This window comes from Sparus aurata, chromosome 7 (assembly GCF_900880675.1).
Source record: "Sparus aurata chromosome 7, fSpaAur1.1, whole genome shotgun sequence".
In the NCBI taxonomy this organism is placed as follows: domain Eukaryota; kingdom Metazoa; phylum Chordata; class Actinopteri; order Spariformes; family Sparidae; genus Sparus; species Sparus aurata.
Genome location: NC_044193.1, coordinates 7325214 through 7338405, shown reverse-complemented (window position 1 = coordinate 7338405; position 13192 = coordinate 7325214). Strand labels below are relative to the sequence as shown.

Genomic DNA, 13192 nt, shown 5'->3' with positions numbered 1-13192 from the left:
GTCTGATGTCACACATCAATGGCGTCACCCATTGGGAGGGGGTAGGATGTACAGTATTTGAAGACAGCAGTATTTGTATTACGTGATAAAAGTGCCATAAAATAAAATGTATAATGCCGTTTGTTACCTCATATGTTTCCCTGCTCTTTGTTTTTGATATATGTGAGGAGGCTGGACAGCTGAGAGTTCAATGTGTGTACACTTGCCAAAGACATAACATTTTATTAAGGTACTGTTTTTGTCAACTGCATCTGAAACTCTTGGAGGCAGGAAGTTGGACTATCTCAACTAGGAAATTCCAATCTCTGATTTTGATGGTAACGCAGCATAAGTTTGGCATGTAAGCATGCTAACAGTTGTAAATTAGAACTAAACTGGAGGGAAAGCCATTAGCTTTGGAGGTATTTACACTGAAATACTGGAAAAATGTTGACCTGATGATGGCAGTAGAGGAAACGTTAACGGATCACTAAAGTTATTACAGTGTCATGGCAACTCGTCCAATAGTTGTTGAGATATTTCACTCAAAACCCCAAATGTCTGCCTTGTGGTGGCGCTAGAGGGAAAACTTAGGGGATCAGCAAAGACACTAGGATACATCCTCTGGGAAACTTGTGTTCCTGTAGAACGTTTCATGGCAAAAAAATTGTTGAGATATTTTAGTCTGGACCAAAGTGGACAGACGGACAGAAACTGTTGGCCCCTAATGTGACACTTATATTCAATCAGCACCTATTACTGTCTGATTTAAATCTTTAACTATCGTAAGAAGTTAATACCGACTGAACTGAACCAAACCGTTTTCCCACCTGTTAATGTGATATTAAGCGCCACATAACTGTTGCCCCCCTGAGTCCATTGCAACATGTCTGAATCCGTGCTGTATTTTGTTCTGCTTCCCCTCGGAGGCATTTTTGGTTGTTGGACAACTTCTCTGAACATGTGTTTGACATTTTTACTTGACGGTGACAGATTTGGTAGAGTGATTTTCCTTTCTTTCAGCACTTAGATCACTGCATTCTTGTTTAACATTTACAGGACTAATAATATTTTCATTACTTTGCCGTGCAGGTTTTGCATTCATGAAGCAACAAGGAATCCTGCATACCATCACATACCCAAACAAAATTCAGCCACAAGTGAATGAGGGTCATTGTACAGAATTCGGGGGTTTCTTCAGAAGTGTCCACTGTTAGTGAGAGCGATACTTCACTGTCTGGGACTTCTCCAACATCTGTGCGCTCTGGAAAAATGTGTTGAACCTTCTCAGCTCCTCTTGGTTTGATTTGGCTGACGGTGTATGATTTTTACTATGACTGATACTGTCTGGAGTTGTTGATGTTAAGTCTTGGATAGATCCTTTTCAAACAGCGACTGTTCATAGATCAAGCATAATAAAGCTATACTAAGCTCCTCTATTCATACAAGTGTCCTACCAAGTATACTTAGGATCATTCAAGATCTTGTATTCAGAATCTCCAGCACAGAGGGGCTTTTCCCACAGAAAATCTAAGACTAAGTGATATTTCAGCAGGCTGGATTCATTATATACTTCAAATCTTCTTATGTTATAGCAGAGCTGTTGCAATCCTTCCAGCCTATGTCACTCTTGGGGAGCATGGAAACATGTGGACCGGTGGCCAGGAAGGCATCGTTTTCAAAGAAAGCAGAATTTGAGGCCTTGCAGTACATCTACGCTGGTTCTCCACATGGAGCCCACCTGCCTGGACACACATTCTTTCCTCTTCTCTATCTTTCTGTCCGCCTCATTCTATTTTTAACTCATCACTGGATGTCTGAACTGCCCACCCAGCTGTGTGAGAAATGTCTGATGTTTAAGTCCGGGAATCTGGTGTTACTTTTGACTTAATCCCTCAACCATGATTGGTTTACAGTCTTTTTCAGTGACTGCAGTGGTTTTGCTGAAGTGTTTAGATTCAGACGTGTTGTAGCTATGACGGCATCCACATGCGTATACATGTACAGTAACTGTTCTGGTCAATTGAATGTTTCTCTCTTATTTTGTATTTTAGCCAGTGAAAACCCATCATGACATCATCCATTGTTTGTGGACTGGTGCTCTGAAACATGTTACAAGTTACAACATTTGGACAATTTTTGGATGAGACCATATTTACATAATATAAGTTATACTGTGCTAAAGAAGACTGAGAGGATGTTTAGTGAGGTAGTATGACAAGTGAGAAGTAGGGTAATTTTCTCATAAGCTTACATACAGTCAGACCTCTTTTTTAAACTAGTGAAGTCGCCTCCTGCTGGCCATTAGAAAGAAAGCAGGTGTGAAGGACTTCCATATTGGCTTCACTTTTCAGACATAGAATCTCCATTCATATTTTATACAGTCGATGGTTTTTAGCCACACGAACTGCTGTAGGGATGCCAGTGTCAGTAGGTCGGTAGGTCTAAAACAACTATAGCATGGATTGCCCTGAAATGTGCTACAGACATTCATGAACCAAAGTGTAGCCTTATGACTTTGTTGAGCCTCTTTTCATGTAGCACCACTAGCAGGTCATAAACTCACTTATCCACCCAAACATATCCAAATTTACTTGATAGATTGGAGCAAAAGTTGGTGCTGACATCGATGGTTCCAAGATGATGTATCTGAAGGACTTCCCCAAGTTTCATCTTGCAACGCCATCAGGTTTATGCCTGTGGCTTTGAGTGAAATGTCCACCTATTGGAAGGACTACAATGACATTTGGTACACACATTCTTGTCCCTAAACTGTATCTCCATCGTCAGGTTGAAGTTCTTACTTTGGTTTCCGCCACCATCCTCAGCTGTCCTTTGTATTAAGTGCTAATTAGCTAATGTTAGCATGCTCACAAGGTAAACAAAAATGGCGGCATTACACCTGCTAAACATTAGCATGTTAGCGTTGTCATTGTACCTATGTTAGCATACATTTAGCTCAAAGCACTTCTGCACCTGATGGCTCCTCATTCGCTAGTTTGGTGCCATGTGCAGTTGTTTTTTCATAGAGGAAATTAAAATACGGCTGTCTGTTTCATAAAGAGTAGTCCAGTCACCACCAACAACCCTCACATTACACAGTACGACAGGTTTAGATGCCAGCTCTAGCCTGGTTAGAGATTGCTCGCTATTGTTACAATACCAGTTGATTAACAATGAATCAAATGGTGTTTTGCACATACAAACACCGAAGCAACATGTCCACAGATAGAATTCGGACTGAACTGTTTGTAAAGCTGATTTGATGAGACACAAATGAGACAGAAACGCTAATTAACGGTATATTCTACAGCATTCTGAGCTGCTGATTTGTGAAGCAGCCATTTGGATTTAAAAGGTCGGGGTTGGTCGGGTGCGTCCGACCTTCCCAGTTTGAAATCCAACTTCAGGTGGCGTTCCGGTCAAAAGTGCCCACTGGGAATTCAGAAGTGCCGACTTCCAACTTCAGATGGAACGCACCATAAGTACAGTCTCATGGACCTGCTAGTGTAGCTATATAGACACACATCTGCTCTATGGGTTAACATAGATGGCTGTTTACATCTTACACTATGTATCTTAAATTGAATCAGTCTTGTTGTACGCACTGCTGCGGTAACTATTTTGTAATAAAGCAGCTCAGTGACGTGTCCTTTTGGCCTCTGAGCAGTCCTCTGGCACTGTTTGCTTCCAGGCTCCTCTTTGAATTCTCTTCATGTCTCACAATGGAAGAGATCGCGATGATTCAAGTTCATGACAACCTCAGACATGCTGCCCCTCACACCATGGAAACCAGAGGGAAGAGCAGGATTTAATCTCTTTTAAGTCTGACTGAAGTTACACATGGTGGTTTCCGTAGTATTTTCAGTTTTGGGAGGGAAAAATTAAATTGTGGGAGTATCTCCTCCTATATCTGTCCCTTCAAAGGATCAGCTACTATATGTGACTGACCATGCAGTGAAGCGGCAGCCTGTAAAAATATCAGCGAGATAAAATCTTGCGGACTTAAATCGGAATCGTCACCACAAAAAAGCCCTGGGGGTTGTTTGAGTCGTAGACAGCTGGACTAATGTATTTTTCTGCCCTCAGCTCGTGTTAAGCTGTGTAAACTTAGAACGCCACAAGACTGGAAAGAGAGGGAGGAGAGGAAAATGAGGGGAAAGACTCGGGGGTGGAGGTGTTTGTGTGTGTGTGTGTGTGTGTGTGTGTGTGTGAGTGTGTGTCTGGAAGTGGAAATGGGCAGCAGGGAGGAGGAATGTGAAACATTTCTGATGCTGGTCCAGAGGCTGTTTACACGGTAAGTCAGCCTGTGACATCAGAGTCCAGACTTTATAAATGTCAGCAGACGCAGGACGGAGCAGTTAGCAAACAGCTGCACCGGTCGCACCACACCGTCACACAGGTTAGTGAGACAGACTGAGCTCCATCAGCAACACGAGCCCTCATGGACCGACTGCTGTGTGACTGTGTGATAGCTTTGGCTGTGCTGCTGTGTGTGGCTACACAGGTGAGGCCTGCTCCTGCTTACTTACAGTAGTTTGTTGTGAATGGATGGATTATGTGCCGTGCGTCTGTGTGAAAGAGCGTAGGTGTGGACGTTCAAACAATGAAGTGGATTTCCTGTAATTTAAAAACTTTTTTTTTGGGCTCACCTGAGAAGTTTTTTTTTTTCCTCTGTGTGATTATTTATTGATAAATTATAGCTGTTTTACTCATTTTATGTGCGGAGGGAAATCTTCTTATCTACCCTGACTTATAGAGTCAGAGTGAATCTAACTTTCATAACTGAACAGAAATAAGGTCAGAGGTTGCTCTTTATTCAAGATATGCAAATATGATGTATTAAGTATGGCTGTAGCTGTCATGGTTTGGGTTTCTGATGAGCTATTTCCTGTTTTATTTCGTGTCTTGTTATCTCCTCATACTTCCTGCTCCCCTGTGTTCCCTCTTGCGTTCCTGTGCACCTCCTCAGTCTGATCCCCCACCCTCACACACCTGCCTCCAATTAGCCTCGTTAGCACTGCCCTGTTCCCAGTGTCTCCCCTCCACCTGCACCTCAGCCTCTTGTTGGTATAGTGTGTATTTAAGCTGTGTTGTTCCCCTCACCTCTTTGTTGGTTCATCTGGCTTCGTCCCTGTACTCCCGTGCTCCTTGTGTGTTCCTTGTGTTCCTGATTTGTTCCTCCTGTTCTTTTTGGTTTGTCCTCATTTTTTTTTTTTTTTCCTTTGATATTTTCCTTTCCTGGCCCTTTGTTGTCATTTTATTGTTTGCACATTTGCTCATTAAAGCTTACTTTTTGTTTTCAGCCTGCCTACCTCTGCGTGTCTGCATTTAATCCTCACCACTTTGCTTTTGTGGGAATAACTTAACAATTTTAACTTTTTTAACTGATTTTTTGAAATATCTGTTATGTCTTGTTTGGACTATCAAATATCAGAATTCACTTTAAAGCCCCGGGAGATAAGATGAGGTTGTTTTGTCCACCTAACAGTACAAAACCCAAAGACATTCATTTTATGGTCAAACGAGACAAAGAAAAGCAGCAAATTCTTTCATTTGAGAAGCCGGAACTCAAGATTAAAACATCCCTAAAGATAAGCGAATAACTAAGACAAAACCATAATGACAAAACTCTTATAAAACTGGATTGTCTGCATTAGTACATGAATTTGTCTTCCAAATTGTCAGTGTTACCATCTTGCTCTCTGGTTTAAAGTTGATTAACAGTAAAGAAATAAGTAATTACAGTAATTGTAAATTACAGTATAGCAGTACTGTGATGTTTGGCAGTGGTGAAACACAAGTGCTGGATATTTTTGAAAGTGGCATCAAGCAATGAAGGGATTCTTCGGCTCTTGTTGAGTGAGACTGCTTTCTTGTCCAGGTCTCATCTGCGTTTTGGCTCCACCAGATACGTGTAATTGAAAACAGTGGTTTGGCCCGACACTGTTGGATACTTGCATGTAGTTTCTAAGAATACCAGAAATATTTTCTTCTCTTATGGGAAAATGTAAGATTTAAGAATCTAATTTAGATGATTATTCTGATAATAGATGGTGAGATGACAACAGTGATAGTCTTTGCTGTAACATCCCCTATCCCATGTGTGTGTGTTTTCCCCTGCAGGTGTTGTGCCAGCTGTGCGACAGGCCCTGCCTCTGCCCCAGTCCAGCCCCTCAGTGCCCTCCAGGAGTCCCTCTGTTGCTGGATGGCTGCCGGTGCTGCCAGGTGTGTGCCAGGCAGCGAGGCGAGCCCTGCACTGAGATGTTTCCCTGCGACAGCCAGAGGGGACTGCAGTGCGACTACAGCGCCAGCTTCCCTGGAGACGCTGGGGAGTGTGTCAGTGAGTGCCTCTTCTAACAAGCGAACAACCAGGCTCATGTCTGTTCGGGGGACACACAGCTTCAGTCAGTCTGCATGAGTGGGAGAAACAGGCGGTTAATGTTTTAAGTCTGCTGCAGAGCCAGACGGCCTGCCAGATCTCCAGAACGTTTCAACTTCTATTTGCAGGACTGCTGTTGACACATTTGCTGTAATGACTGCCCTTTGAGCATGATAGATTGCAGAGACAACACTCGCGGATTGAAAAACAGACTCCTCAGTTTCTCAGTAGAGAGGCCTGGTTTCCCATAAAATTAACTAACCATCGGCCGGGACAGCAGCTCCTGTGTCCTTACCGCTGTGTCCTTTTGCACCCGTCCCTTCTCTCCTCACCTAACCTAATTCTTTCACTTCCTGATTGAGTTTCCCACATCAACCCAGCGATTCAAGGCGCTGTCTGTACTGTGTGTTCCGTACAGGTCAGGAGGATCTGGGCTGTGAAGTCAACGGCATCACTTACCAAGAGGGCCAGTCGTTTCAGCCCTCCTGCGACACTTACTGCCACTGCAGAGGCGGAGGGGTCAGCTGTGTGCCAGTTTGCCCTCTGAATGCCCGTCTGCCCACTCCAGACTGTCCCAACCCGCAACACGTCCGGCTGCCGGGGAAATGCTGCAGGGAGTGGGTGTGCGAAAACCTGGAGAACACAGTCATTCAGGATGCGATCACAGGTAAACTCTACAGGGGCGTGGATGAGTCATGAGGGTGAAATCAACACTTAACTGAGGAAAACATCAAACATCCAGGTGTTAACTTGTGTTTTTTTGTAGATTTCCTACTAGAAGCAGCAGTGAAATATAGTTGGGGCATCATGATAAACTTTGGCTCAATTTAATTTCCAATTCCTATGACTTTCTCTTATTCCCAAGTGCCCCCTTGCCCCCCAGAACAGTGTTACAAGAGGTAATGGTTGAAATCTCCTCCTATGATATGGGAAACCCAAGACCCTTGTACTGTTGTCGCTGAGCGTTTATGTAAACTGATGTGACTGGTATTTTATAGGCTATCATTATCAACCTGTGCTTCTACCCTGCCCCTATATACTCCCTTATCGGCTCCAGCTTCAAGGGTGATGGAATCATGACTTCCGGGTCGACACACTCATTTTTGCCCCATTGTCTGGCAAGATGCAGTGACGCACAGTAAAGTGCCAGACATTTGCACTTGATTAGTTTCACACCTGTCTCCATTCAAGCAGCCTTCGAATATTAATCAGTCTTAATTTAGTTTTAAAGAGGGACTGAAATGAAAGAGATAAGAAAACTGTGACATTGTCACTCGCCTACTTTCTACTGTTTCCTGTTTTTGGAGTGTTTGTGATGTTGAATATAACACATTCTAAAACACAACAACAAACTATAAAAACAGAAAGGCAAACTGGTTTTCTGGCAATGGTAAGGAGACAACAGCCTATTTCAAGTTTACCAGCATTTATTGAACTACATTCACATGTTAATTTTGGTGTAAATGTTGTATTTACATGTTATAACTTCTTTGTTTCACCTTTACAAAAAACAGAATTGCTGTAACCTTAACATATCTTAACATATTTAAAAAGAAAGACACACTTTCTATAAAGCTTCTCGTAAAACTCGCTGCAAGAAAGCCGATGAGTATATATCCAAAAATGTCTAATGTTCCCTCTGTACCCTGACATCAGAGCAGATTTTTACACATATTTTCCAGTGTCAGCGTAGCGGAGCCAGGTGCATCTCCACATTTCTCAGCGACACATGTTGCTCATTGATGATCAGCCCATGTGGCAACATCATCTCTTCTTTATTTATATGAGGTCTGTCATTGGTGGTCATGTCTGGAAGTTTTTACTGGAGCCTTTTTGAATTACACTGGGGTGTGTCTGGCCAAAGGAAAACTCACAAAGTCCAAATATAACCCGCATTTCTCTGGAAAAGTCAAAACATATTTTTTTTTCTCAGCCACCAAGTTTCTGAGTTTCATAACAACGACTGCGTAACAATTAAACATGCAAAGCCTTGCAGAGGATATTAATCCATTCAAAGGAAAGTGTTTGTTTGAGTGTGTTTGTGTGTGAGTCAGAGTGGGTGTCAGGGAAATGAAGCCACTTTAAAAACATCTGGAAATCCAAACACTGTCGGAGTCGAACAACGTGACGAGAGCAGCAATGGGACTTTTTGTTCCTGAATACAAAACATTTGATTTGATCCTGAAGATCAGCTGATTATTATGACACATACATGTTAGTTTTTGGGAGGAACAAAATTTTGCTTTGGAATTTTTAAATTCACAAAAATCCAAAGCATTGCATGAGACTTGAATTGGATATTTTTCAGAGTAGAGAAAACAATCAGATGAGACATTAAAGTTTTTAGAAAGTGACTCACTGAGGTGAATGAGTTCAGTCGGCATGTAGTTGGTTTAGTTTAGTGCAGATGTTCTCAAACTGTGAATGCCATTTGAATTTTCTTCTCATCCTGCCGTTGTTTTATTTGGTTTCTTCAGCCATGAGACCCACCAGGTTGTGGCCAGCTCTCCCTAGGGATCATCCTCTAAACAGACTGGTCCAACCTGCCGCCAAGTGTACAGAGCAGAGCACCCAGTGGAGCGCCTGTTCCCAGAGCTGTGGGGCCGGGGTCTCCACACGGGTGTCCAACCAGAACCCAGCCTGCAAGCTGCAAATGGAAACGCGACTTTGTAAAGTGCGGCCTTGCCATACAATTCAACCTGCCACAAGAAAGCCCATGGTGAGTGATTCCCTGTTTTATTTCTACTGTTTCCATGTTTAACAGGTTTTTATCTCGACTTGAGACCAAATCAAAACATTCTGGAGAAATTGAGCTGTAGTTTCATGAAGCATGGTTAAACAATTGGTGAAAAACTGTAACATGTATATGTCACCTGTTAGAGATGAAATATTGTCACTGAAATGATGAAGCAACACTATCAATCAATCAATCAATCAATTTATTATGTAAAGTGCAAAATCACCATGGTACATGGTCTCAATACACTTTACAATAAAATCAAGTACAATAATAACAGACAGTAGTAAAACACCAGAGGAAAATGATAAAACGGTTAAGAATGAGTTTAAGAGGTATGTTTTAAGACGGGACTTAAAAATTGCAGTGGATGTAGCTTCTTTGATATCTAGTGGGAGGCCATTCCATAGAAGTGGAGCACGGTAAGAGAAGGCCCTGCCACCAGCTGACTTTTTATTGATTGATGGGATGACAAGGAGGTTTGAACTAAGAGAACGAAGAGGGCGTGATGGAATGTAGGAAGAAAGTAGTTCAGTTAAATAAGATGGTGCAAGTCCGTTTAAAGCCTTATAAGTTAAAAGAAGAACTTTAAAATCGGCTCTAGCCTGAATGGGCAGCCAATGTAATGATGCCAGGACAGGAGTTATGTGACAGAATCTGCTAGGCTGGTTCAGGAACTAGGCTGGTTCCTGGCACTAGAACCAGTCTAGCTTTGACTCACACATCCGGCCATCTTTAGACCTGCAAATCACCAAATCACTGCATTGCTTACTGGGATTTTCTCATCTGACTCTACTGTGTTTATGTGTTTGTGCATGCTGTTTTTTTTTTTTTAAGTGGGGACAGCAGGCACATTGCAAGGCCAGCTACACATCACCAGGCCCCATCAGGCTTGTTCACCAGGGCTGCTACAGCACTCGGGCCTACAAGCTCCGGTACTGCGGACAGTGCACCGACTCCCGCTGCTGCACGCCCCATCAAACCACAACGGCTGACGTGACCTTTCTCTGCCCGTCCGGTAGAAAGCTACAGAGACCTGTGATGATGATCCACTCTTGTATTTGTCACAACAAGTGCCCCTATGCACCTTACCGTAACCCTGCTCTGTGGGGCTACAGGCCTTGATCGACCTGTCGGAGCACTGATTCCTTCAGAGGAGGAAGACTTGACTGATTCAGGGGCCGAACAGTGCGAGAAGCATGACCAGGTGGATCCACACAGGCGTCCTCTAATCAATGGACCTTGAAAGAGAAAATGTATATTTGTAGATAAAAACTGTGACTGAGTTTGGATGAACATTGATCTTCACACATGTACAATCTCATTCTGCACTTCAACACAATTCCTTTTATAGCTGTACACCTTTGGGAAGTCTATACGCTGATGACTGTGCCCTTGACCTATCCAAGAATCCAACATAGACTACATTGTGTATATAGTAGCACTTTTAAACACGTATGTTACAAAGTGCTTTACAGAAAGAAGAAAAGCTAAAGAGAGAGATGGAGACAGAAGACGATATATGAAACAAAAGGCAGAAAGGGATGTAAAGCCTGCAAAGTAAAAGTTTTAGAATTACGAACATGTGGCTTTTAATAAAGGTGTGCACTGATTTACCTTCTTTTTCAGAGGTCAGAGGGCACAACAAGTCCTTAAATACCGAAGTGCCTGATCATGCCATGTCGAATAGAGAGACACTGAGGCGGCCATTGTGTGTATTATATTAAGTTTCAGTGAAGATAAAGTCAACAACATTTGTTGTTATTTAATGATTACAGGATAACATGTCTCTAATCGTTATTAACAATAATTTACAACAATTTGAGAACGTTTTGCACAACAGCGGATGGCAAACTTGAACCTCAATGTGCTATAGGTCAAAGCAGCCACATCATTTCCAGTCAACAACAGATGAAGAGGGACATAAATTCTCTCCGATAAAATCGCTCAATTTTATGAGTTGTTGACTTTAGAGAAACTATTTCTTCAGTTTGTGAAGTGCTGTCTCTGGCAGTTCTTAAATATTTGGGCCTTCTTGTAAATTTGGCAAATGTTATAACCTCATTTTAGGGAGTGCTGCAGCCCCCTCAGCACCTTAGTTCCCCGACCATGTGTCCAGCACACAGAAACATATCACGATGCAATAAAACCAGGATCGACATTCTCCGTATTTTTGAGATCTGATTCTTGCTGTGTTCCAATGTTAGTTGGAGAAGCAGGTCTGAACTTGTGAAATGGTGTTTAAAATTTATGTTGGGATCAGAAGTAATTCTTAAAACTTGCTTAAAAGGTTTTTAAGACAAAAACATTTTTTTTTTTTTTGTTAAGAAAAGGTAACTTTTGTAACCAAAGAGGTAAACCAAACTATGAATTGAAGACAGTTGGCCTGATACATTTGGTCATAAAGATAGTCTTAAAAACATGTTTAAACTGCTAACTGGCAATATATTATGTCTTTAAGAGCAAATTTTAGTAACTTAAAATTCTTTGTCTGATTTATGTAACACAACGACCCCAACTATTGTGTTGACAGATATCTTTTTCTGACGTGAGCAATGCAGTTTTTTTCTTGTACAGTTTTGTTTGTGTGTTTGTAGCCGGATGACATTGCACTTATTTCTTCATGTTCTTCATTTGTTTTGTTGTAAATATTTCATGTATAGTGAACTTTGTTTCAGTATTTTACACGTCCTGCATTTGAACTCTAAATGATTTAAGTGTTTTTGATTTATATTTTTTCATATTGCATTCACAGATTTATGTTATGTTGTACATACTGTGGCATTTCATATCTTTGTCTGATTTTCTCTTTATCATTCATCAAAAGTCATTGTACATTACACGTCTTCCTCTTGCAGCACACAGTACCACAAAAGTCCCTTTTGGTATTTCATATGAAAAATGAAGCCACATTAACTACTACTATTACTTGTAAAGGCTCTTCTTTTGATGTCTTCCTCATAGTTTTGCACTTAAGCTTGCACTGTGCTTCTAAAGGATTTTTCAGTCAGACTGGATGGCCTCTATACACATCCTGACATCTAGTGGACAAAGTACTGAACTGCTGAGGCACAACAACACCTTTATCACCATCATCTTCAGAACATAAGAATGCATTTTATTCCTTTGGTCTTCTCTGCTTGCTCCAGAGCTGATTTAAATTATACCAGTACTCAAGTTGAGAATGAATCCATAAATGGAATACTAAAATTTTGAGCGCAACAGAGGAAAGGTCAAAGCTCACCAAGTTATTACAATCCATCATGAGGGAAACATTTATGTCTGTACAAAATGTCACTCCAGAGAAGTCAAAACATTTTACTTAAAACCACAAAATTCAATCTCTTTGTGGCTCTGGAGTAAAATTCAGGAGCTCGTCAAAGATCATCCGAGAACCATGAATGTTTGGACCATATTCATGACAATTTATCCTCTGAAAGACAGAAACAGGCTCCTGCAATGTGCATCAAGAAATGTAGGCATGTCCCTGCTGCTCGGATGAGGACGGGGTTAAAACCATGTTCATTTGCATATCAATAGTGAATGACACCATCCTGTAGTAAAATATGTAATCTGTGGTAGCTGCTCAACTCTGAGTTGTTGGTGCACTTGAAAAATAATTTACCTAAAACAATGACTTTTATCACATGTAAATTTAAATCCATCTAATTTCATTACTTAAGTTTAATGTCAAAGGTCACTTTGGTGTCAAAGGTCACATTTTCTATCATGTTGAGTGACTGTAAAACAATCAAGTAACTAAGTCTGACTATTATTAAATTAAATTAATACAGACTCAAACATATAACTTATTTCAATTATTATACATAAAATTAAGGTTGACTTCTACATTAACATAGTGTTTCTTACACAACTATTAAAATATATAGGTAATGCATTTGTCCAACTACGTTCTTAACCAATCAATCAATCGATCAATCCACGATGGAGTTGCTGAGCTGGTCAATGAATGCCATCGACAGAGTGTTCTCAACACGGCGTGCGGGTTCTGGTGAACCGACATGCCCGGACGGGACCTTTATGTCCGGCTACGTTAAGGATGGTTGGGAAAATTGGAGAGTCCTCTGCCTTGC

General features: G+C 41.4%; 1 protein-coding gene across 1 annotated transcript; it reads left to right on the top strand.

Moving 5' to 3' along the window:
- The first annotated feature begins 4275 nt into the window (after positions 1-4275).
- Positions 4276-12020, top strand: ccn5 (cellular communication network factor 5). Its single transcript, XM_030424420.1, has 5 exons — positions 4276-4486; positions 6106-6322; positions 6780-7028; positions 8839-9080; positions 9936-12020. Exons 1-5 carry the CDS (start codon positions 4424-4426, stop codon positions 10221-10223), a joined length of 1059 nt encoding a protein of 352 aa, XP_030280280.1. The 5' UTR covers positions 4276-4423; the 3' UTR covers positions 10224-12020.
- The last annotated feature ends 1172 nt before the right edge of the window (positions 12021-13192 follow it).

Bases quoted from the DNA above. Each gene is read 5' to 3' on its own strand.
- ccn5 (XM_030424420.1), top strand. From the start codon at position 4,424: ATGGACCGACTGCTGTGTGACTGTGTGATAGCTTTGGCTGTGCTGCTG. The intron at 4,487-6,105 runs GTGAGGCCTGCT...TTTCCCCTGCAG, and splicing joins TGCTGTGTGTGGCTACACAG to GTGTTGTGCCAGCTGTGCGA. The intron at 7,029-8,838 runs GTAAACTCTACA...TGGTTTCTTCAG, and splicing joins CATTCAGGATGCGATCACAG to CCATGAGACCCACCAGGTTG.